We start from the raw sequence: 26011 nt of genomic DNA, 5'->3' as shown, positions 1-26011 counted from the left end.
GCTACAAGTTTTAATTTTTTTTTTTCTTTTTTTTCAAGTGGAGTTCAAAGTTACCAAATTTGTGATTTGATTCCCCATCTCTGGCTGATAATGTATAGCTATGAGCAAATCTAAGATTAATTGCCATTCAACCAGTTTTGATTCACGTTTTTGGTTCTTTCAAACCAGCTTTCTTTATAATATGTAAAGCATACAAATTTGGCAAATATGGTGATTGTTTCCACTGCTGTTTCTTGGTTTTTAAGTAACTTGATTTGCCTGTCTGACAGTATGCTTCATAGCTTTCTTGTGAGTTGTGACGGATCCCATTGCTCAGACTAAACACGTTTTTTATGTTAAAACTACGTTTCATAAACCTTTCTTAGAAGTAACATTCCTTCTTCCTTCATTCTCTAATCTCGCATTATTCACAGTATTCTCCTTATCCTGTTTCTTATAATGTTTTACAGGTAGTTTAAGTGTTTTTCATATTTAACCGTCAACAGTTATCACACATTTTGATTTAGCTGTTTTGGAAATGGATAGTTTTATATTTCTCAGCATGCTACAGCTTACTGATACAAGTGTAGTAGCTTTGACTTTGAGGAGGAAGGTTGAATTGTATTCAGAGTGAAAAATAATTGAGGGCAATGGGTGAAAATGCCCCCGAAATAATAACTTTATAATGTCCCTCAATAAATATAATAAAGTTACATTAGGGCTACGTCAATGTGTATCTGCAAAGGAAAAAAGTTGAGATGCAACATTTCAGCTATGTAGCTTACGTGAGACAGAATGTTGTGACTTTAAATTTCTTTCCTTTTCTGCTGGGGAAATCCTGGAAAAATTTGTCCTGTTTCTCCTTCTGGATTTGCATCTTGCCAATTCTTTCTCATCATTATTAAATCTTTGTGATAAGTTATATATTCTTGTATTATTCCTTATTTAGCAGACAACCTTATCTAGTGCAACTTTCTAGAAAAAAAATACATAAAACATATTAACACATTAACTGCTGGACCATTTATTACCAGCATTCTGTTGTAGTGGTCTATGCATTTATGATAAATAATGAATGTAAAGAAATGCTAAAAGTGCTACTTTCTAATATAACACTAACTCTGTCAAAATGTAAAGAAACTGGTAATTACTTTTTCAACAGCAACACAACTAAAAGTCTCCATTTGAATGAGAGTCATGGAAGCATGGTACCACACAGAGTGCAGGCTTAGAAGATCATGCTGCAAATGTAACACATTTCTTTGCACTGTCCACACTTGTTGCACACAACACGTGTGGTAGCTGTCGACTGTTTTCGTTCAGTTGGTGACAGAATGTCAATGGAGTTCTGTCCTGAGAGTCGTGACAGGTCAAACTACTTATGATGAAGCACCTTCGGGGCAGCAGTCTGCATCAGTGCCAGAGCCTACAGATTCCACATCATCAAGTTGCTTGTCACTGTTTCAATCATTGTCATCATCAAAATATTCATCTTGTAATATATGTATTTGTTTGAAAACATTAGCAGGTTTATATCTTTCTTTGTGACAGCACAACTAAGGACTATCTATTTATAGTAATATTTTCCAGAAGGTGTTGCCACCCAAAATCAATTTTTTTGGCTATCTATTTGATGATAGCAATGTAGTAGGTAACTGGGACATTGTAGCAAAGCGCACCAGTAAACTGGATGAATCCAGTGGCTGTATACTGAGGTACGGTCTGTTTTGTATGTCATGTTTGGACAGGCTCAGTGACATATGACTTGTACCTCACGTTCAAAAATAAATTTAGCCAGCAAAATGTAACAATTTCAAATTACAGCATAAGCAGTTTTGTACTACAGTCGGTCCTAAGATGGCACAATAGATTCCTGACATCTGGGGGGCGATTTTAGCAGTCGTCATAAGCTCATTCCACACTGTGAGGGCAAGAAATGAGGAAGAGTGCACTACTGAAGGTGCTTTATAAATCAGCATGACATGGTAAGTTAAGCTAGGTTTGTTACCCATTTTAGATTTGTATTTCTTGTTAATTCAAGATTGAATTTTGAAGACCTCTTTGACTCTAGCAGACCAGGTTCATTTGTGTCAGCTGCTGCTTTGAGCTCTTGAAAATAAGCTTGCATTATTGTGATCCTGGCAAGTGAAAACCTGTTGCATATAGACTGATTATATGTATTTTCGTATATATGTCTTTTTTAAACTGATATTCAGTGATTTATAATTAAGCATCATGTTTTTCTTTAGATAAGGCCCAACTTCTGGAAATTGCAAAAGCCAATGCTGCTGCCATGTGTGCAAAGGCTGGCATGCCAATACCTGATAGTTTAAAGCCAGCTGCAATACTACAGCTACCACTACCTCCTCCTGTTCCCCAGTTGGTAGAGGAAAAGAAGAAGGTGGTTCAAAAAGCATCAGTCATCACTATACAAGAGCTAACAGAGGTTTGTGAGTTCATCTGCATATGTAATTTGTTTTTTTTTTAGGAATATGCTGTTAAAATGGTCTTTCAAGACTGTCAAAGATGGTTTAATGAAACAGTCTTGCTCTTAATGATTATGCATTTATTTTAGGCACACCATTTTTATAGTTAAAATTCAAAAGAGAAGCTGCTTTATTGAGCTCAGTCCTTTTTATTTTGTCTTTTAGTTAAAAAGGCCGAGTCTAGTAACCTGAAATCTCCAACTAATTACATCCACTTCCTAAGTATTGAAAACATGATAATATTTCTCAGGATAAGCTGATCATACTGGCCAAAATTTTTCATCATCACATTTATACATATTTCTTTTGTTTTGACATGGAGAAAAAAAAACAGGTTAACAGATAGAGGTGTTGCCGTGAGTAAGCAGATTGTGGCCTGTAAACCTGTAGCTGGGTTACTGTTAAGGACTTTGTAGTCTGCGCTTTTGATGCACTCTGTCAACCTGTGTATGTGTTTGCTTTGAATTGTCTTTCACCAGCCATGGATAGAAGCGTCCACAAAATCTGCAGAGGCAGATGTTCGAGCAATTGCGTTTTTCCTTCTCTTGGCTGATTTTATCTGTCCTAATATTTCAGAAATCGATACATTTTTGTTGATGGGCTGAACGTACACTACTAAATGTAGCAACTCAACCTCGAGCATTATGGCAACATTTTAAAAGTAATGTGCGTTACATAGATTACTATTTAAAGTAACAAGTAAGCTAATGCATTGCTTATCTTTTGAAAGTACAAATACCTGCATTATTATTTCTGCAGCACAGGGTGTAAGGTAGGAAGCACAAGTATTTGATCCTTTATTCTGTGCAATTTAGCAACTGAAACTTATAAAGCAAGCATCACATTGATAATTTTCTTGCGCTTTATAAATATGCTTATCACAGGTGTCATGCTTATTTTCAGATTCACAGTTAATAGATGATACATTTTTTGTATAGTTTAATGATTTTGGAGCATTCTGACAAAGGAGAAATTCAGAAGATACTTGCCCATGTAAAAGCAGATTTTTTTTTTAACCCTTAAACCCCCGGAACCAGCTATAGTCGGTTCTGAATGCAATTTGCCAGGACGGCAGAGCTGAGTATATTTGGCGATGTACATTCATTGAAAGCTGCAACCGGATATACTTGCTTCACAGAGCAGTATGCCAGCACGCCGGAGCTGATCAGTCTGTGCCATATATTCGTTAAGCAGCCAGCTCATGACGACTGCTGGCCCCGGCAGCACTGCAGCATCACTGTCCCTGGGATTCAACTGCTGCTCTAGACTCGCCTGCAAGCATCAGCATTTACCTCTGTGTGCTTGTGTGCAGCTAATTCGAGCACAGTTGGCTCGGTGATTGATTTACTGAATTTTATCAATGGCGCCAGTTGCACCTTGTACATATAATAGTAGATTGTTGCAGAAATTTTTTTTTTTTTTTTTTAGTTTTTACAGTTTATTGGCAGTGTATAAAATGATCAGTGTTGCAGTAATTGTGACCCATTGTGTAATTGTGTTCACAAAGAAAATGTGAAATTTTCATGGAATAGTGACGTTTACTTTAAAAGTATTTGGCATCCTGGGTGCATTAACCCCCAAGTGTGTCGTGGTTTAAGGGTTAATAAATGAGGTTTCTGCCTGGGTTATCCCAGTTATGTGTGTGCATATAGATGCACTGATTGTTATACACATAATTAGGCTTGATGTGATGTCTACCCTAATGATTACAGTTTGAAATCCTTTCTTAAAAAAAAAAAAAATAGGATGGATAGCAGAGTACAATCAAAAGGTACTGATGATAAGATAGTGGAAGGTAAAAGTCTAAACAAAATAAAAAAAAAAAAGTTATTTACATGAATGGTTAAAGAGCTTATTTTCAACAATCCATTCTAATGTAACGTACTTGTATTGATTTTCTTGTAGAACTTTCAGGTTTGGATGGACTCCTTATAAATTAAATATAAATAATAGAAGTAGCTTCTTACACTCATATCAAACTTTCCTTCAGCACTAAATAATAAACTTTACTGTTTCAACCTTTAGTTTTATAAGTCTTTTTATTTTTTTTTTTTAGGGCCCACTCTGATTTACCATTTCAGTAAATTTGAATTTTGTTTACCACATTTCCCATTGATTAGACTGCAGTACATTACAGTTCCACAGCAGATTATTTAGTGGCTTTGATGCTGTAAACTTTTATAATACAAGCCAAAAGTGAACAATGCTGTATAATAACAAACAATGTGAAAAATGTCTATGGCCGAAAAAAAAAATCTTGCTATTCGTGTCGCATAATGCTATTTATCCAGTTGTATGCTCAAAACTTTCAAAACACATGCTTTTTTGATAAAATGTTATGAAATATATACCTCCAGGAAAATCAGCACACATCATACGCTGGAAACTGAAGCCCAGTGAAATTCCATTTTTGAAGTGAAGTTTCTTTGGCAATGAGTAAAGTTCTTATATCCTGTAAATGGATTGTGACTAATAGATTAATATATTGGACATTTGGAACTGGCCAGGAGAAAAGCAGCCAGGTTTTTATTTATTTATTTATTTATTTTTTTAAATAACACCTCATTCTACGTGTGTCAGTTCAGCAGCCAACCAACATGTAGGCTGCTTCTTGGCATAGTTTGCCAAATAAAGGCTGTTGACATTGAAAAGGCTTTTCAAATTTGTACCTTTAAAGCCAATACAACTCTAAAAGGAAAATCAGAAATATGGCAGTTATTTTACATTGATGTGAAACCAGCTTAAATTTTTTTTAATGAAAATGACAGCAAGTTGGGCATCTTGGGTTCAAAAATGAGAATTGAAATGGAACTGGGAACAGAGTATTAGATTGCCAGGGTGGTGCTTAAAATTATAAATTATGTTGTTAATACAACATAAGCTCCAAAAGATGAGCAGTAAGAAGAAAAAAAAATCTATTCAGAAATATTATCTGAAGGGGCATTTTTAAGAAGCAATCTGTCCAATTGATTCAAGCAAACCATTCAAAAGTGTGTGTGAAGTAAAGTGATCTTTTTTGTATGATGTAAAACTAAGAACCCTTCTTTTACATTCTAATGTTAGTTTAAGCCTTTTAAAAATTAATTCAAAATGTATTTGAATTATTTTTGGATAGTGCCAAGTGTTCCGACAGCTTATGTGTGTGAGTGTGTTATGAATATATCCAGTGTGGACAAGTCGGTATTCCAGACAATCAACCTATACACTTGCAAATCCTTGTGGACAGATGTTTTGGTTCATGTAAAAGTTTAATCACAATTTGATAAAAACAAAAGATCCAGGGGGCTGCTTGGTGCCTTGATCATGTGGTAGTGGTGGGGGTACCATTCACCACCACCAGAGAAGAGAGAAGACAGCAGAGAATAGTAGGTAATAGTGCATATTGCAGATCCCCAAAGAATATGATAATTCTATAACCATATAGAATTTAGGAATACAACTTAAATTGTAGTTTGTTTTTGTTTTATTTTAATGTTTCACAATATTAGCCTTGTGAATTTTCTCTGGGTAAAATATTCCAGATTTTAGGTGCATAACAGCAAAAGGCCACCTCACCGCTTATTTTAAGCCTGGTTCTTGGAATTATAAGCACACCTCCAATCGAAGGTCTACAGTTATGACTTTGAGAATTGGGGGCAAGCATTCCAGAATATAAGATGGGGCCATATTATTTAACACTTTATGAACCATTAGTAGTATTTTGAAGTCAATTCTGAATGACACAGGTAACCAGTGTAACGACACTAAAACTGGTTAGATGTGCTCAAAATGTCCTCATGATGCAGTCATGAAAATATCTTGCTTTCTTTCCTTTTGCTGGTTTTAGTTAATGGATCTGTACATACAGTACACACACCTTAGTGCACAATATAGAGAAATTGTAATAATAATAATTATAATTGTCAGTAAAGCAAGCAAGAGAAACAACAGCTTTAGCCGTAAAGCACCTGGAGCAGTGATGGCAAGAATGCCAAAATTAATTGTATCCTTTCATCTTTACTGCAATAAAAATATAAAAAAATGATGCATACTTTGTTGTGGATTTTAAAAAAAGGAAAGAAAGGAAAAGGAGGTCAAGGCAGGCCATTCCACGACTGCTTCAGCTTTTCAGATGCTGAAATATCTTTTTTAGTGAATTAAATACTGGGGATATTCTGCAAAGTAGAGGTGACTGCTAGGAGTGGACAACACCACAAGCTTGTCAGAGATTGTTACGTGCTGTATGCAGATAACATTCAAGATCCATAGTCCTTTGTTTTCAGACAAAACTAATTTTATGAATGAAAATGTGAAAAGACACAATAACATTAGACTGTTTTCTGTTTATCGAGCCTGCAATATCTAACAAATGCTGATCCGGTGACAGAGCTTGCTACTGCTGAGAAAATTGCCTAAAATATTCAGCAGCTTGTTTTTCACAACTCATGGCTTTAATGTCCCTTAAACGTTCCTGTCACAAATTTTTAAGTCTTCAGCCTTAGAAAATGGACACTAACCTTTTGAATTCAGTTTGTTTATACTCCATTACTTTTGCAGTAATAGAGAGGAATCTCGTAAAAAAAAATTAGATACCATTAATTGATATGCATTCTGGGCACCTAACAGGTGTACTTGAAGTTAGAAAAAAAGTTCCTTACTCTTAGCCCAAATACTGCAGAGTGTGAAGATGCTTTTTTACTCCTAAACCGCATTTTTACTAACATGGGGACCCTCTTATATTGCATCTGTTTACAGTACATAGATCACTGGCTATAGTCAACTATAGATGTATGACATTGTAAAGAACATATTGCACCTCAGAATAACCGTGAAAGTCATACTGATGATGTTGGTGAGGTCTGAATTAGATCTAAAATCAATTTTTGAGAATACAGTATTAATGCAGTGTTTCAGTTAATTTTTGATGAAATACTCTTGTGTACTTTGGAAAAAGACCACAAATCAACATGATATAATCCTTTAAAAATCATCAATTTATGAAACTAATATTTTCCAAGAAAGCTGACTGTGTTTATATTGTAGTAGAAGAGTGCTGTGCATTCATGCACAACAAATCTTTACAAAGAAACATTATTGTAGAAAGGTTTGCAAAGCTGGTAGCCCAGCAGACTACCATAGCAGTTTACAATTTGCCTATTCCTGATATTTTTGTATGTATAACTGTAATGTGTGTGCGTGTATATGTATAAATGCTACTTTGGTTTAACTTGTACAATTAATTACCTGAATTAGGTTTCAGAAAGGTTAAGTATTCTGTTGAACACCACAACATGCTTAATGTACCTTTTTAGTGACTTTTATCTATACCTTAAACATCTGTATAGTAGTATAGAGTATTTTCTCTTTGTCTGTTTAGCTACTTGAGAGAACTCTTGGAGACAATTTCAGATATTGTTAAATATTTTGAAGTTAACTGAATTAATAATTTAAGGACTTCAATGCATGTAGTTTTTTTTGTGAATTTTTATTGTACTTCTTTTGCTTCGGATGTGACAGAAATGCAAACAAATCGCAGAAAGTAAAGAAGATGAAAATGAAGTAATAAATAAGCCTCATGTATCTGATGATGAAGATGAGGAACAGCCTTTCACCACACAGAATCTGAAGCTAGGTGAAATCAAGGGAATCTCCTTCAGTCTCAGTGTAAGTGTCTTTGTTTTATGGAATTAGCTTTCCTCACGCAGACTGGTAATCATAGTTTCCATAGTTCTGTCACACTGCTACTGCCTCAACATAATGCTGTTGAATTTTTGGGACACATCAACCTAGACCATATTGCTGTTTTCCTTGTAAAAAGTAATTATCAACAAAGAATCTAATAAGTTAATCCTTTTCAACTTTATTTTTACATAGCCAACTCTCCAGCCTGCTTTAGTGATGTACCAGGTTTGATATAAAATGTTCTGTTTAATTAGCAATCATTACAGATTCTTAAATTACCTTTGTGTCAGTTGATGTTTCCAGTTTTTGACACATTAAAGTTCATTATTTGTTTGCCATCATTTTGTACTTCCATGTTAGTGATCTCAATCTGCCTTAACAGACATTCAACAAATCCAGTTTAAACTAATATTCATAGAATTAAACAAAAAAACTTGTCTGCCCATAGTAGTTTTTAAGGCCTAATTTTCTTTTTACACCCTATGTACAGTTTTGAAGTAAGGAATGATTCAGAGTTCTTTTGCACTGTTCTGTGCAAGGAATCTGGCGAGATGCAAAAGCCATATGGAACCATTTTAAGTAATACATGTACTCTTTATCCAAAGTAGTCGGCCAAAATTCTGTCTTCTTAATGAATATTGACATAGAAATGGCAATAAAGAAATCTCTTCTCTAACCTGAGAATGGTCATACTAGGAACTTCCACCTTTCTAATGTTACTTTAGGCCAGGTGGTCTACTTTGTTATGGATGATTAAGAACAGATAAGGAAGTGTCTATCAGCATCAAGTGGCTTATTGTGAATAAAAGCTGTAGCCCTAGTGTATAGAATCTTTGGTATTTTTACTCCATTATTAGGGGGCTTAAAATTAAGCAGCAATGTTGCATGTTGAAAGCATAACATAGTTGAACTGAAAACTGCAGGATTGTTTGCTATTTGGTCAAGATCTGAAATTAGTTTTTGGTCACTGACTGCTCCTTCTTAATGCCTTTTTCTGTTCTGCAATTCAGGTTAATCATTTACAGGCGAGCCATCATTAACTTGTCTACAGTAGTACTGCATACTACAGACTTTGTCATAAGTGTATTCTTTTGTGTGTGGGGGCAGTTGAATGCAACTAGAAGCATGTCTCTATGCATTAAGTTCAGTAACAAGTAACCACTTTAATCTCTAGTTCGCTGTTCAGCTGAGCTGTAGTAACCTGTGGTTTCAGTGAGTATAGCTTCTTGGAGGAGCTGACAGTCATAAAATCATTCCTTAACAAAGGTAGCATGTCTCTGCTTGAGGGATTAGTCAGCATTTAGTGGTTTTCTTTATGCCATCATTATATTACATACTTAGGATGATTTTTAAGTATAATGTCAATGAATTATACTTGCTTATAATTCATTTTAGTTTAAATTATTTTTGTTTTATTTTAGAGTTGAATATATTGCTTCGCAGTCATTTAATTTAACTTGAAACATTTTTCAATGAAATAAGTGTTAGTGCATTATGGATGTTTACTTATTTCCATTAACAGACATTTAAGAGAAAGTTCTCACTTGCATACAATATCGAGTTATAAATGTCTGCAAGAATGTAACACATTTGTAACCAGAGGGCCATTTGTGTGCTGCTTAAAAATGAGGTAGAAATGATTGTCTGCTTTAGGTAATGCTGTGCCAAAAAGTGCTTTGTCCACTGCGCTGAAGCTTAAAGAAAAATTTTAGAACTGGAGACTGGAATCATTAGATTTAAACAGAAAGATCCTATCTAATACAATTTTCAACAGGTCATGTGTACTCAAGTAACTATTTTGGTGGGTTATTTCTGTATTATGGAGCCTGGGCCACATTTTGTGAGGGCATATATATATTAAGCAGTTTAAGTTTTATATAAAAAGTGATTTGGTGGGTGGATAAATATTAATAAAAAATAGTTGCCATGTTTAGACCTAGAATGCTCAATAGCACCTAAAATGTACAAGTAATATATGTTAACTAATTCTCAAGTTATTCATATCTTCCACATGAGCCTGCAGTTTATATATCCTGTAGTATTGAATGCTAACAGTTCTCTGTAGTGTATCCTTAGAAATATTAATGGCTGGTGGGGGAATGGGGTTAGAAGAGGAACGCTGGCACAGATAAGATGTCTGCATGGTGACATCTTTTGTTGATAGTGTTTGGACTCACTATCTAAGATACTATTGTCTTGTCTAGCTTCAGGGCACCCTAAGGTAATGATCAGGTCATAAAATTACAGCCATGATAATGCCAGCCACCTTCATACACACACATGCAAGAAATCATTATTTCTTAAAACATTTGGATGGGCTGTTCTTCAATAATTAAATCTTATTGTAGAGTATAAATAGCAGAAAGTAAGGACTGCTGCTTAATTCTTTTGTAGTTTATGAAAATTGCAGTATTTATTATAAGAGCTCAGTGTCTTGGACAACAGGTAGCATGAATTTCCTTGCCAATTTTTTTCACGTATGCAGAGTTATTGGGTCTGAGGTACTCCTGAGAAGGAAGTGGTACACCCCTACATTTGTGGTCTGTTTTGAACTAACCTCAAACAATAAAACTAGGGAATCGCATAATTCTTACGGGCATCACCGTGTGGTAGGATATTGATGATAGTTTCATGCCAGTTTACTTTGTTTTTGCGATGTCATTTGATATACTTGTTTGTACTTTTCAGAATGCCTCAGTGAAACCTGCTGCAAAGACAGAGGTGGCGTTGACCAAGGAGTTTCCCGTGTCATCTGGGTCTCAGCACAGGAAGAAGGAAGGGGACGGTGCCTATGGGGAATGGGTTCCTGTCGACAAGGGGACTGAAAAAGAAAACAAGGACAACGTCTTCTCAGACACACCTGTGCAGGTGGGAATCACACCTCTGCTCCTTCCCCCTGCCTCTGCAGGCTCCCAGAGGAGCTCCAACTTATAGAGTTTTTAAAAAAAAATACCTCTTGCGCCATCACCTCCTGTGAAAACTTACAGGGAAAGCAAAGCTGTAGCGAAAGAGTGAACATGTCATCCCCTTTGCTGCACAAACCATGAACATTAATGATCAGCCCATGTTCTACAGACATACAGAAGAGCATTGCCTGGGAACGTCCAACAGCCCTTCTGCCACGTAGAATCCCCAGAACAAGCGTGTGCTCTATCAGGCCAGACACAGTTTTGTAAATAACATAGACGTGGACATGCAAAAAGGGGTGCATAACGGTGTGTCTAGGGTATAACTATTTGGTTAATGGCTGTTTTTGAAAAATGTTGGGCTTTGATTACATGTAGTACAAAAAAAAGGTGCTTTGGAAGCTGCACTTGTTGACTTTTATGGTCAGCATAGATGGTTCCTCCAAACTAGAGTTTATTAAAGCAAGGAAGGTGGGTTTTATGTTTATCAAATGTTTGTCACAAATCAGTTAAGGCTTTATTTTGTGGACTTCCATTTTTTTTTTTGGTCTTTCAAGCAGCAAGATAATTTCTGTGCAACAACCAACGGAAATAATTTTTTTTTTGTAAATCTTAAGCAGAAAATGCTGTTTGACCTCCCATAAATAGCTTATGGAAAGTCAAAAAGGTGGCAGTCAGACTTGCCAGAAAAAAATAGTATATAAAATCAGATATGTTTAAAATATTTCAGTTAATCTGTTTAATTTGGAATGTAATTAAAGAGGAGTTGCCATTCTGAATGAAAACTACACTGTCTATCAGCTGGTTATTTTATATGTTTTTCTGTTTTGTTTTTCCATCTGAAATTCAGGTTTTTCTTTAAATTTTTATTTTGTGTTTTTAATTAGAATAGCGTTTTTCTTGAGATAATTTTCTGCCTTGGAAAAGCTTGGAGCTGTTTAAAAAAAATTTAAAAAAAATCATCTTTTGCCTGTTCACCAGCCAAGTCATAACTTGATCTGTCACCTTTTTTCTTTTCAAATTCTAGAAAATGTGTTCCCCTTGAGAATGTGCATCTAAACGTTTTAAAGAAAACGTTTCATTATTAGTATTTCAAAGACACCTTCCAACATTTCAGAATATAGTGGCGGCTTTAAATTAAAAATTGAATGCGTTTACCAGCTTCAGGATGACTGGTTTTAGTGCATCCAACTGAAGTCAATAATTACACTTATTGCCGTTGGTTATAATTTTTGTTTGTACATTTTGTCTTTGACCAACATAAAAACATGTATTTTTATTGAACTGGTTTGGATAAGATGGTGTGTCTTCTGTACTGTGTGTCATAAATGCTGATCCACTAATGTGGTGGACACTGTAAATTCTTAACCACCAGCAGTCTGTTGTTTTAAATGATCCATATGTATGGTGTTAATGAATTTTGGAGTCAAGTGCTTTAGACACACTCGCCCTTTGAATGACCCAGGCGCTCTCTTCTATTAAATTCAGGTGTACAATAAATTGTCCAGTTATGTTTTGTACGTATTTGTATAAATAAGTGCGAAATAGAAAAACACATTCCTGTAGAACCCCAATCCTGATGTAATCACATTTGGCCGTGTGTATATATATATATATATATATATATATATATATATATATATATATATATATATACACATACACATATATATGGCATTTAGTTCTACTTGTTTTTTTTTTTCCTTTTTTTGTTTTAGTTGAACTGTTATTTTGTTTGCTTTGTACATAATGAATGCTGATTATTAAAGGAAGCTCGTTAAAAAAGAAAAAAATACCCTGCTTTTCTTTTGTATGATTTGTTCAGTATCTTTAATAAGGCTAGTTACTTAGAATTACTGTGCAACTCAATGGGTTTAGACCATTTTTGTTTTTGATTTTTTGTAAAAAGGTTAGTTTCATAAATTAAAAAAATACATATGTACATCTGCTTATAGCCTCAGATGATACTTAACAAATGTAATGGCAATTATTGGCACAAGAACTTTCTTTACTACTGTTGGCATTATAGCAATCTGAAAAAAACTTTTATTTCTTTCACCTTACAAATTTCTGTTTTCTCATATCATATGTCTTTTATAGAACCATTATATTGTTGCTCATCAACTGTCTTTATAAAGAATTGACTGTTGAGTTGTCATTTGATTATCCTGTGTGGAAATAAGAGTAGAATCCAAGCCCTAAGTAGCAAGTTCTTACCACATTAATTTCCTGCATTAAACTTTTTAGAAGCAGTGATTTTCATTTAGTTTTTACATGTGAGGTTCAGAGACTCTTAAGGTTTTCTCTGCCTTATCATAACTTACAATAGTCAGTTACCTCTTTTCACCTTATTTAAGTTTATGATCTGTTTAGCTCTCATGCTGTCACAACTAACCTAGCAATGCTGAGACTTACTAACATTTATGCCCTATAAACACTATACCTAGATTTTTCACCTAATATGAAAAGAAAAGAAGAGGCAGAATGCATTCAGTATGGAAATACTAATTTATATCCACATTGTCCATTTACTTTTGGGGACTAAATTAGAAGATTAGATTACAGAAAAACATGTGTACTACTGGTTCCATTTGGAACCAGTTGGAATTGGCAGTTTTAAGCCATGAGGTATAGGAATTTGGAAAATCTTTTAGTTGCTTTATCACGGTTTGTTACTATTTTTTCTTGGCAAGCAAATTTTCTTAATGTATTTGTAAACTGAGGTCTCATTTCCATTTGAAAATGATCAAAACTGATTTTACTTAAGCTCTGGAAATTAATTCTAAATTCATGAATTTTTCTTGTAAACTTGAGCTTTACCTTTAACATGTATAAAGATTTTTTTATTGTATACTCCACTTGAATACATTTAAATAGCAGGTTTCTAAAAGTTGTTGCTTTCAATACAGCAGCGAGTTATCAAATCTGAGATCACTGCAAAACGTACATATTATAATTTCATTTTAAAATTTTGGATTTCCATGAGCTCCTTTAATGATTAATTTTGTGTGTGTGCGTGTGTGTATAAATACAGTATATGGAACTGTGTTGAACAGGCCTAGGAATTTAGCCTAGTGGCTTAAAAATCATATTCAAACATTCAAGCCCTACACCATTTGTTTCTAACACTAACTCACAAGGTGTGTTCCATTTATATGTATATTCATCTGTGTTTTAGGAACTTTAGAAGTGGTTTAGGAAGCAGCGTATGTTAAAATTGCATAGCACTCACACATACATACTATTAAATTGTGACAGAGCATGTAACAGTTTGGCTCTGTATTTGGATGTACTTATTGTACTCCTCAAAGTTTTTAGATGTTAAGCAGTCAAGTACCCTTTTTTTGTCATTAACACTGCAACTTTATAGGTTTTCACTTTGATACACAGTCATATTTATTATTGTTTTCTGGTTTGCTGTAAGGACATACATTCTAATAACATTTTCAATTAAAACCGAAAAATGTACTTTGTTTCAATGTGCATTGCCAAAAATGTTGTGTGGTTTTTTTTTTTTGGAAAAGTGACAAAAGGTTTAATAGTACTGGATCCTACTTTGTAATGGAATATTATACCAGAAGTGCCTAAGGTTGCCAGTTTGGTTGTTGGTTACATTTCGAACACAGCTAAAATGATACACTAATATACTTGTATTACAAGTAAATGGGTGACTGTTATTGAGCATGCGTACCAGTGCCAAGTCCATCAATGGCAAGTGTTTAACTAGAGCAGCATTAATGGGAGAGAGCATCAATCATCACCTGTTCATGATGATGAGAAAGCTGGGGGGAGAAATGGAAAGAAGTTTCAGAATTGCCAAAAGGTGTATACATCCTCTACTTGTGAAACCATCACTCTGAAACCGCAGAATACCCTTGACTGCTTTCCATCTTCTGGTACATCTCTGAATGGTGATCAGCAATTTTGGTCAACACTGAACTGAGGAAATTGTGAAAGTCAGGAAGTCTGTGAAAATGTATGCTGAATTGAAGTCATTGAAAAGAAAGCCATACTTGTGTTTCTGTGCTGGTATGTAAAATAGATTGGTGCACAATTCTTTGCCCTCTGCCTGTTTCTGTGATTTTTATATATATACAGTGAGAGAGACTTCCATGCATGTGTAAGTGTTAAAAAAAAAAAAAAGTGCCTACAAATTTCTAAATAGATATAGGAGACAATAAATGTTTTTTTTTTTTTCCTCCATGTTACTAATTGCATCGGTTAAGTGTAACTCAGTTGTGCTAGATTGATTGATAAATTTAAAATCCGAGTAGAATACAGACACATGAAGAAAGTGCAGTAAGTTATAATGGCACTTTTTCCCATACCTTGAACCACAGCTTTTTCTGAAAACCTGTTGTTAGTTTTAAACATTCCTGTGTTTGGCTGCAGTGAACACTAATGACGCCTGGTATTGCTGCTTCGGAGCATAAAGTCCTGAGCTGGAAGTCCCACCAGGAAGAAGGGGGATCTGTTTTCGTTTCTCTTTTTAGTGATTCGTGGTGCTTTCTCTCCCAGCCTGTGGACATCACGCTGGCAATGACCGAGAGAGCCATGGCACAGAAGAGGCTGTTGGAAAATCCTTTTGATGTTGATGCCATTTGCATGCTGAGTCGGGCACAGGAGCAGGTAAGTGCAGAAAAGCTTTTCAGACATTTTACATACAGTCTTATGTGGTTCTTTACTTGATTTTATTATTGCCTTTTAATATTTTCATCATAATAGGTTTTGATGTTAATCATGTTCCTCATCAGCTTTTTTATTTTTATACCAAAACACCACCATTGATTCGTAGCCAAGCCCCTTCCCCACTCCCCCAGCATTATGAGGTTTTTTTCTTCACTTACTGTGGCATTTTCAAGTGTTAAAGATTGAGTATCTTTGTGTAGGTATATAAAAAAAAAAAACTAAAGGTATAAACTAAAAAAATGTCTATTTTATCATTGTGTCAAGCATTTCTTGATGGTGATTCTTTTGTTTGTTTTTAAAAAATAATTCTTCAATTTATATATTTTTTCCCTTAATCAGTGGCACAGGAACTGGGAATTTAAGTAGGCAGCAGCTAACTTAGAGTAGAATATAAGATGCTAATCTATAAAGATCCATGAAAATAGAAGATTGTAAATAGATAAACTGAGAACAGGAAATATTTCACAGTGAATATTGAATGAGATATCGTTATAAACCATTATAGATACCTAGGGTTGGATATGTGAGTTGGATAAAAACATCCCAAAAAACTTTCCAATTTTCTGTCAGCGGGTATCGCTGTTTTTTGCTCTAACCAATTTGTTCTTACCTGCAGTTGAAAATTTCTAGTTGAAATGTTCCTTTCTAAATTTGTGACCTTTTTATCAAAAACGTGTGCTTATTCAATGTTATGGCACCTTATTTACAGCACAGTGTCTCCGTCACTGCATTGGGATTCACATTCAAGACCACAGGGTAAGCACCCCCTGCTGGCCTCACCAACAGCTCTTCCAGCAGCAAACCAAGCGCTTCCTAGATGGTCGCCCATCCAAGTACTGGCCTGGCCCAAACATTTTTGTCAAAAATTCATTAAGATCATTTTACTTCAATTAAAGGTTTTTATTAAAAGTTTAAATGAAAATTCCTGAGGATAAATAAGAAAAAAAACTTTTTTCACAACCCATTTTGCTTTTATCTAAATTAAGGTGTATACCTCCCTGACACTTTCTGTCAGAAAATATTTACCAGGATGAATGCAACTTAAAAAATGTGAGTGTGTATGTACGTATATATACGTGTTTATACTGATTGGCATCAGATGTCTCTTCCCTACAACAGTGGCATATAGAAATTAGAGTATACTGCTGGATGGTTGGTATGAAACTATAAATTCAACAGAACATGTACTACAGACTTTAATTTACACGTTAGTTTTGGAAGATATCATAGTAATTTCATTAAACCTAGGTGTGGTTTGTAATTTAATCAACAACTTTAAGTTGACCCATCCTGCAAGGCTGTATGTAGAGTAAATATGTCCTCCTTAGTAAGTTAAAGCTTTAAGACTGTGGTTCTCACACTCAGTCCTGGTGACCCACTGTGGCTGCAGGTTTTCATTCTCTGGAATAAAAATAAGCCACCATTTTTAACAAAAGGGGGTCTTTCTGAGCATTAATGCTGATCCAAACTTCAATATTAAAGTCCTACATACTCAGTTAACACAGTCTGCATTCTTTATTGCTTGAGAATCATTCACCCCTTCTTTTAGCCACATCATAAATCAATTCCAGTTTGCTTAGTTTTATGCCAAACAAGAGTTAGGTCATGTCTGGTGACTTTTGGTAACAGCAAACACATCAGCTTTATTGCTTTCAGAGATCATTGTCATCAGTAAGAGCCTATCTTTAAACTCCATGATACTCTACTAACAAACACAGTACATAAGTCACATCACCTTCACAGAACACTAATGACTGCCTTTGGAATTATTTTATGGGCATGATCTATTTAATAAGTACCTATAAAGTTACAGATTTGGGTAAACCGTAAAGAACATAACTAGTATGAAACTAACATATGTGAAACCTAGTTGATTATTTACTGCTAAAAACAAAATATATGTTGTTGTTGATAGGGCTTAAAGTTAACAGAGCATAATTCAAACCCTGAATAGAGATATATCTCCACATAAACACAGTACACATCTATTCTTCCATAGCTCCAAACTTCTGTTTTTAATTGGACTCCTAAATCTTATTGAGCATGATGCTGTTCTACAATTTCTATGGTTTTATAATTTCTATGCTTATAAAAACAAATGTAGTACATTTTTATTAGACTGCACAAAACATTTACCGATTGTCTGTTACACATGGATAATCTAGTGTCTTTTTTTAACTTGGTATCTAAGATGTTCATCAATATGATTTTCATATTGCCTTTCAAGATGTTATTTAATTAGTTATTTACTAATGAGAACGTTATTGGGTCTGACTCTGAACTATTTGCTTTCCCCATTCAGTGTCATTTTTCCTGGTGTCTGCTTAGCTTATTGTTGATTGTCAGGATTAGATTAGATAAACTTTAATAATCACTAGGGCAAGTCTAGGATACAGTTAAGGACGCAAACTACACTATACTAAACTATACGCAAACTATACTTGCCTGAAGAAGGGGCCGGAGTTGCCTCGAAAGCTTGCATATTGTAATCTTTTTAGTTAGCCAATAAAAGGTGTAATTTTGCTTGGCTTTTCTCTACAGGAAATGAGGGAAATGGGAAAACAAGAGTTAAGCATTTAAAACCATAGAAAAACACAAATATTTCAGAGTGTCCTATAAATTTAAAATACACACTGCTTTATGTTTCTAAATATAGAATAGGTGAAGAGAGAAAGAAGCCATTTAATTAAAATTTCTAGCTTTTGATTAATCCACATGCAGTTTTGGGGAATAAGAGGTCCTTTAAAAAAACAGAATACAATCAGTCGGCTGTTTTTTTTTTTCTTTTTTTACACAGCAAAAATCACTTAAGTTAATTCTGAAACAGTATGGTGACAATAATACATTTTATTTACACAGCTTTCTCATGCTCAGACGTTATAATGTAAGGGTAAGTCTTAAGGCTAGCACCATTTTATTAATCTACAATCTACCAAAAGTACTTTATCTTTGACTACCTACTTCCATACACAAAACTACTTGTAGTATTTGCAAATTGATCAGTTTGGTATGAGTTGCACCAGTTGGTTCATTTTATGCCATTACTGGTAATTGTTGTTGCTGTTATTTATTTTTGGGTAACTATGCAAAATGTAACAAAGTTTCAGTTTAAAGTAATGATATAATGAGCACAGACAATTTTAAAAAGGTATGTCCTTTTTACCCCATTATAAATAGTTGGCTTTTTGTCTGGAGTAAGTTTAATAAAATGTTTGTTTCTTCAATTTAAATGATAATAAGCTGATCATTTTTCAAGATTTGTGACTTTGGTTCCTGATTGTCTTCAGCATATTTCTCGAAATCATAGCTTTAAATGTCAGGGAAGAATCAGACTTGTTGACAAGGCAGGTTTTCTCCTTTAGCTTTGAGATGAGCAGTCTAGATGATACCTTTCTAAAAGACTAATTCAGTTCATGTTTACACCAGCAAAACAGAACAAACAATATATACTGGTACTTTGATTTGTGGAAACAAAATAAACACCTCACCACCAGTGCTTTAACTTGGATAATTCTGTCTTGCTTCAATAATGCATTGTCAATGAATCTTAATATTGTTCTACCATATTGGAAACAATCTCGACTTTTAGCATATAGACTTATATGGCTCATCTGGAAGAATCCCAGCCCACCTGTTATAAGTAAGTGAGTAACTGGTGTTACTGGTGCTATTTTAAATTTGAAATAAGTTAATTCTCATTTAGAGGATCTCTTCAAAACACTTTTAAAATATGTCAAGATCTAATTAATAAAATCTTAGAATAAGCATTTATATCAGAGAAAAGGACATTCTCCTTTCTTTGTTATTTATAAAGATTTGCTTTGTTTGTTGGCCCGCCTCTCTTTCTGTCGGGCAGGGTTAGAATTCTGGTCTAGTAAGTTTGACTTGAGTATATGAAATGTTTTTTTTTTGTCCAAAAAAAAATAAAATCAATAAAAAATAAGATTTATTCTGGTCTTCGGACCAGTAATGTTGTACCTTGCATCTTTACAATACAATCTGGGAAGCAGTAAGGAAACTGAATTATATTCTATTTTTTGCATTTTTTTCATTACACTATTTTAACTTCCGAGAGTTTCATTGAGTAACCTTTTATTTACCACTCCAATAATTTATTTTGTAATGTACTCCATGGGCTGTTATGGGACTATTAATTTTCTAATCCATGAATTATCCTGCTTTTATCATTGGCATAGTATGTATAAAGGTTAGTATTTAGAATTTGCATGTTGTTTTTTCTTTCATGTGAAGCCTGAAAACCATGATTACTGATTTAGATCATTTATTTTGGTAGAATGCTAAGTAGGGGCTGGGTGGTCTCATGGCCTTGGAATCCCTGCAGAAATTTTTTCTTCTGCCCTAGAAGTTTTTTTTTTTTGTTTGTTTTTTGTGTCTTCCCGGCCATCAGACATTACTTTCTTTATTATTTAGTATTGCCTAATCTTATATTTATATATTTATTTTAGAGCAACTTTTCTTTCTTCATCTTGTAGTGCACTTTGAACTATTTCATTTGTATAAAAATGTGCTATTTAAATTTGTTGTTGTTTAAAATGTGCATTTAATAAGTGTGGATCAAAACAATATAGTTATCAATCTCTTTAAAGTTATTGTTGAAAGTTTTGTCATTAGCATTTAAAGAAGCTGTTCCAAGTGTTAACTCTGAGCTGCTTCTCCCAGGTTGATGCTTGGGCACAGTCCAACAACCTGCCAGGCCGCTTTACGGGCAGCACTGGTGCTCAAGTCCTGTCATCTGAAGAGCTGTCATCTAGCGGACCCCAAGCCTGGATCAGAAAGGTAATCTCTTATCTCTGAGCAAGCCCTTGTGCTCAAAGCTCAGTGCTGTATATTTTTAAAAATGTTTGTGGTTTGCATCCTAAACACATATATATTGAAAGCTATAAAGCCCATTAAACTTTCTAGATTTTTAATTGGAACAGTGAGTGATTCTATATGATAACATAAAAGTTGACCTATTTTTATATATTTGAGGAAGGATTTTTTCCATTTAATTTCATATGATAATGATTTTAGTGTATATGCTCAGAATGACTAAAACTAGTTTCTGCATCTTAATGTCTCCCATTTTTTTATATATTATTAAGCCTCGTCAGGCATAAGGGAAATTGAATTAATGTGTCTCAGTAGTTGATACAATTTGCTAGTTTAAAAAGCAATTTCTTATGCACTTGTGCTAAATAAAATCCTAACAATATTGAAAATAATGACATATAAGAAACTGGTTGTTCAAAACCTAAGCAGCTAAAGTAGAACTAATTTAGTGCTTTCTTATCTATTGATTTCTTCTCATGCATTGCACTGAAGAAATTATTTTGGCTTTGGGATATGAGGGGACAAAATGTTATAGCTAGGGAGAATTTATGAACAAAAATCACTATACCATTACATACCATAATGTCTTGACAGAGAATACTTTGCATTTGGTCTGTAGTGTATAAGCCTTCAAAATTTTATATCAGTTTCCCTTACCTTGTTTTATTGTTATCTGCACTCTAATTACAGGCTCTCACCTAGTTAGAAAATTTCTTTTTCTGGTTATGTTGCTTTATATTTTTGCTCCAGTTCAGTAGTATGTTGAATGTATGCTCAAAACCACTTCTCCACATGGTATCTTTAGTGCCACTGCAAGGATTCCTGATGTCCGTTTCATGTATGTTTATTGATGTGCTCAGCTCGCAAACATGAAAGGGGGCGTAGGAGACTGCATGAAATAAGATCTTTGTTTTCATGTAACAACAGAGGAAAAAGTCATGTTCAAAATGTTGTGGCCATATATCAAAAACAAAGTCCGTTTGATTAAACCATTACCAAAGGTGATTTGCCAGACCCTTAATTGATACAGTTTGTATTCTGTTAAAACATCATAGGTTTTCATTTTTCAGTTAAAAATTGATTTTTCAATCTAAAATTAACTAATCAATGCTGAAAAACAAAACATTGTTCATATTAATATTACTGCACAAAAGTACTAATTAATATTCTTTCAACTAAGTGGTACATAGCTTTGATGTTTGAGCTAGAACATGATACATGATTAGCCAGATTTTGGTATACAAATTTTAAGTGTTCCTACATATTGATATTTAAAACACCTTTTGTTGAGTTACTCCAACTTTCACTCTTTTAAAGAGATTTACAGTTGTGTCTCCTACCTTATGTTCTGCTCAGCGATTGTCTTTGCTTCCTAGTGTTGTTGCAGTACTAGAGCTGCCTGGAGACCAATGCACTTTGTTTTCCTTAGCTTTTACTTTGTGCCTCCCTTGCTCTTTCCCTTTTTAGTAGTAGAGTCATACAGCTCTCACTTTGGGCATCTATAACTCAGCTCTCACTGTGGGCCCCTGTAGTAGCTGATTTGCCTAGTTATCTTTCAAGTCGGCTCCATCATCATAAAGGTTCTATAATTTAAAACTAGGCACATCATCTAGTGCAGACATATTTTGTCTCTCCTTTTTCCCCTATGGTGTTTGATGTTAACTATTTCTTGGTTCAGTTACCTGTATACTAGTGAATCTGCCAAGATAGGGCCCTGCAGCTCTCACCTGTTCCTTCTGTAACGTTGGAGACATCAGGTTGTTTTGTTATCTTTGTAGTTAACTTTCTGTCTCAAATAGTTGAGCTGCTAAATCTGTCGAGTCATGCCTCTATACTGACTTTTAAGACAGGTGGCTTGCATGGTTTTTGCATGTTTTCTTTGTAGTATTTGAAGAGGTTGCATTATGTGTCTAAAGCTGGTTGAGATGGTATTTGTTGCCCTCAAGCAAATAACATTTTATTCTAGAGTAGCCGTTTCCATGCTGTTCATTCCTGTGATGGAGGAGCCCCTCTGCTCTTGTAGTTTAATTCTGTGGAGTTGGAATATAGCATCTTATACTTTGTTTGCTTAGCCTCTGCTTCTCTCTACTAGAATTGTAGAGTTACCCGCCTCTTGCTACTTCATGTCATTTGTTTAACTTGGAAAAGATGTCATTCTAAATTGAATTGTTACTTAATTGTTTTGTCTATCTTTTGCTATTTCTGTATTAACTGAACTGCTTGTCTCTTACTGCTTGTCTCTGTAGTGGTAGAGATGCATTGAGCTTTCTTCTTGCCTCTTTGGAAGCCGGGCTAGGAAGTTATTGAATTTTGTCTTGGTGATAACTGAACCCACCATAAAAACTTCGGAATTACAGCTTTGTTGATCAACTTTTTAAAATTGAGAGTCTCACATAGTTCTTGTTTGTCATTGTAATAATGGAGCCTTTCCTGTTTTTCTTGGTATCTCCATCTTTTGGCTGTTCTTAACTTTCTCCCGCAATTCCATTACAAGAGGGAATGCTTCACACATCCTTGTTACTTGCTTGTATTTTGGTTGAGCCATGGAAATTTTATAACATATAAAGATGAGATTAACAACTTAGTTGATTGAAGATTTTGGCATGCCTGTGTGAACATAATTGTGAACTGTCTTGCTGATGCTTTTATTCAGAGGTTAAATCATGTTTTGAATACTGATATACTGTTAACAGAATAAATTGTGTTGTATGCTATTATAATTGTGATAGCTGATTGAAGGCTGCAAGTGTTAGTAGAAGATAACTGAGGAGATGTCCACATCACCATTTTAAAGCTAGATAGAGGTTTTACCAAACGTATTTAAAAAACTAATATGATTTCCTAGGATTACTTATTTCTCCTTACATGACTCTCCACATTTAAAAATTTAATATATAAATGTACACTGCATTTTTGCAAATTTATTTCTTAGCCGCTTATTATTACACTTTATTTTAACAGAAAAGACATTACACCCACCCTGATCAGCATACCATACAACCACCTCCTTCTTGTGCCAACAAAATTATCCATTGGTCAACCATTAAAATGAGTTTTCTCTGTCGTTCTATGAAGGCTGGAAAGTTTAACGTTTCATTTCTGCTGGAGGCCATAGGTGTATTCCTCCTAATATTGTGAGCTGAGCACTTCTCTAAAGATAATGAAACAGACATTGATGTTGCAAATTCTATTAAAGCAGGTACAAAACAGGATCGGAAACCCTGGGCCACTGTGACTGGGGTTTTTATCAGTCTCTGCATGGTGGCCTCTTTGCTATTTTGAGGCTCCTTGGAAAAGAAACAAAGAGGGGAGGAGGAAATGAAAAAGTAAGTATGGCAATAAAACCAACCATATACTGGCTGAGACTACTACGCTTGTGCTTCTGGGTAAGAGGAGGTGGGATGACATCCAATTGCCTGGAAAGAAAAGGGGCCCTTGGTAGAACTGATCAATAAGTAAAGTAGGTATTATGTGTGCTGAGGTTTTTTAGGATTATTAGGTTTCAAATGCCATCATGCATTTTGGTGTCTTTGCAGCAAATCATTAGCATTAGTTGGCTGAAATCCTTCATCCATGAAGATAGAATGATTATTTTTTTCCAAATTATATTCTTATACATATCAACCTGGTGACACTATAGGATATATGAGGAAATTAATAATTCATTTTTTAAAATAGGTGTTAATGATGTGTTTACTTGTAGCTTATTTGTATAGCATATTTTCCATTTGTTTTTTACATTTCAAACTGCTAAGATTTTTCAGTGTTTACTTTGCAGATGCCCATAGGTGGTCTTGTCTTGTCCTTGAATTTCTATCAGACATTACTGGGATTAATCTGTGAAATCCACTATGCTGACCATAGTTAATTTTTATGCCTATCTAAGGTAGAATATCCACCGCTTTTCTGAGCGGTGCATAAGCACCACTGGCATGATGTCATCTGAGCCCATTTTGGATTGATATGTCTCAGAACCACCTTTAACTCCAAACACTTTTTTTTTTCTGTATGAAATAACCACTTAGCGTTGTTGGGTTAAAAAAAAATTGAATTTCATTTTTTTGGGAGGGGGAAGGTTGTTCCTGGGTGGATGTGAATGGGAGGTTGGAGTGGGCACAAAGAGAAGTGAAAGTTCACAAACTGACTTGTGAACTTTCACCCCTCTGTATGGAAACTTGTTGCAGGGTCATTCCTTGTAGCTGCCTTGTTGCCACGGTCACTGTCACGCCCTTCTAGTCACAACACACTACGGCCGCTGAGGCCTAGGTATGTACGTCAACAAAAACTAATTATATATATATGTGGAATAATATATATATATATTTAACTATTTGTACTGTCTGAATAATGCAGAATATCTTTTTCCTGTAAGATGCAGAGGGCATGGGTCCTTGTGTTTTCTTTTCTACTAAGAGTACTTTTAGTGAAATTGAAGCTCTAACCTGATGTGTGAACACGTGAAACCATTTCAGCTCTTCCTATGCTACAATATAATTAATTATAATGTATTTCTGTTACTTACTTGCTTGCTTGCTTTTGGTGCCCAAATATTTCATCATCTTTTTACAGTTTTGGTGCCTTTTTTTAGAGTTATAGGGATTTGTAAAGTTGGCATTGGATTTCATACCTAAACCCATTCGCTAGGTTTTGCCCGATATAACCACTTGTCTAATCCTCTTTGTCCAGTAATTTTTTTTGCCAGTTTTAATGTGAATCTCATTAAATATTAGTGTAACATAACAGTATTATACATCATATTAAACTGTATGATCCACTTTATCTTAAGACCTAGTGCCACAATTGTGTGACTTGAGAAAATGACACCCCATTGCCAGTTACCAAAAAGACAGAAAAACTTTACGTTTAAAGGAATACTCCGCCCAAAAAATTAAATATGTATTTTTAATATGTTACTTACCCCATGTACATAGTTTGTAGTGTTTTGTACTGGTTCACAAAAAAAAATGGAGAAGGGACAGAAATTCAAGTTGAACAGGATCCAGCAGTGACCAAGTCTAAACAATAGCAAATGATGCATTACGAAAGGGAAAGTATTCTCCTGTGACTCGTCTGGCATACTCCACTTGTACATTATCTATTCTTATGCTCAAGAGTGTGCAAAATACAATCTGTTTTTGTTAAAATTCTAGTTAATACTTCCCTCCAAATAATGCATTTAAATTGAAGACAGGAATCTTGCCCGATGTATCAGGGGCAGAGGCAGGTCTTCAATTCAGAAATGCAACCCTGTATGAAAGACTTCCTAGTTGCGATTTACTTTTGTTTTACTGGACAGATTAATGAAACACTATTTTTTTTTTAAAAAATGGATGTGTTTTGAGTGTTTGTCTGGATAACTTTACACGAATTATGGAACATCAGTAATGGCAGAAAATTTTTTCATTGACATTTTAGTATTGTTTGCTGTTTCCAGCGGTGGTCACTGTACACTCACAG

At 34.6% G+C, this 26011-nt stretch overlaps 1 protein-coding gene across 3 annotated transcripts in view; it reads left to right on the top strand.

The window, feature by feature from the left end:
* The window catches only part of LOC120522830 (serine/arginine repetitive matrix protein 2-like), a 143196-nt gene that overhangs the window by 83696 nt on the left and 33489 nt on the right, over nt 1-26011 (top strand). For 2 of the 3 annotated variants that reach the window (XM_039743517.1, XM_039743518.1), the window contains 5 exons: nt 2229-2425; nt 7962-8108; nt 10815-10994; nt 15551-15661; nt 20402-20518. In XM_039743517.1, the coding sequence (XP_039599451.1) occupies nt 2229-2425; nt 7962-8108; nt 10815-10994; nt 15551-15661; nt 20402-20518 (752 nt within the window). Of the gene's footprint in view, nt 1-2228; nt 2426-7961; nt 8109-10814; nt 10995-15550; nt 15662-20401; nt 20519-24738; nt 24821-26011 lie in introns of all 3 variants that reach the window. The other variant, XR_005632523.1, reaches the window with a different exon arrangement.

This window comes from Polypterus senegalus, chromosome 2 (assembly GCF_016835505.1).
Source record: "Polypterus senegalus isolate Bchr_013 chromosome 2, ASM1683550v1, whole genome shotgun sequence".
NCBI classification, from domain to species: Eukaryota; Metazoa; Chordata; class Cladistia; order Polypteriformes; family Polypteridae; genus Polypterus; species Polypterus senegalus.
The sequence above is the reverse complement of the archived record's forward strand: the minus strand, read 5'-3'. Positions and strand labels throughout refer to the sequence as shown.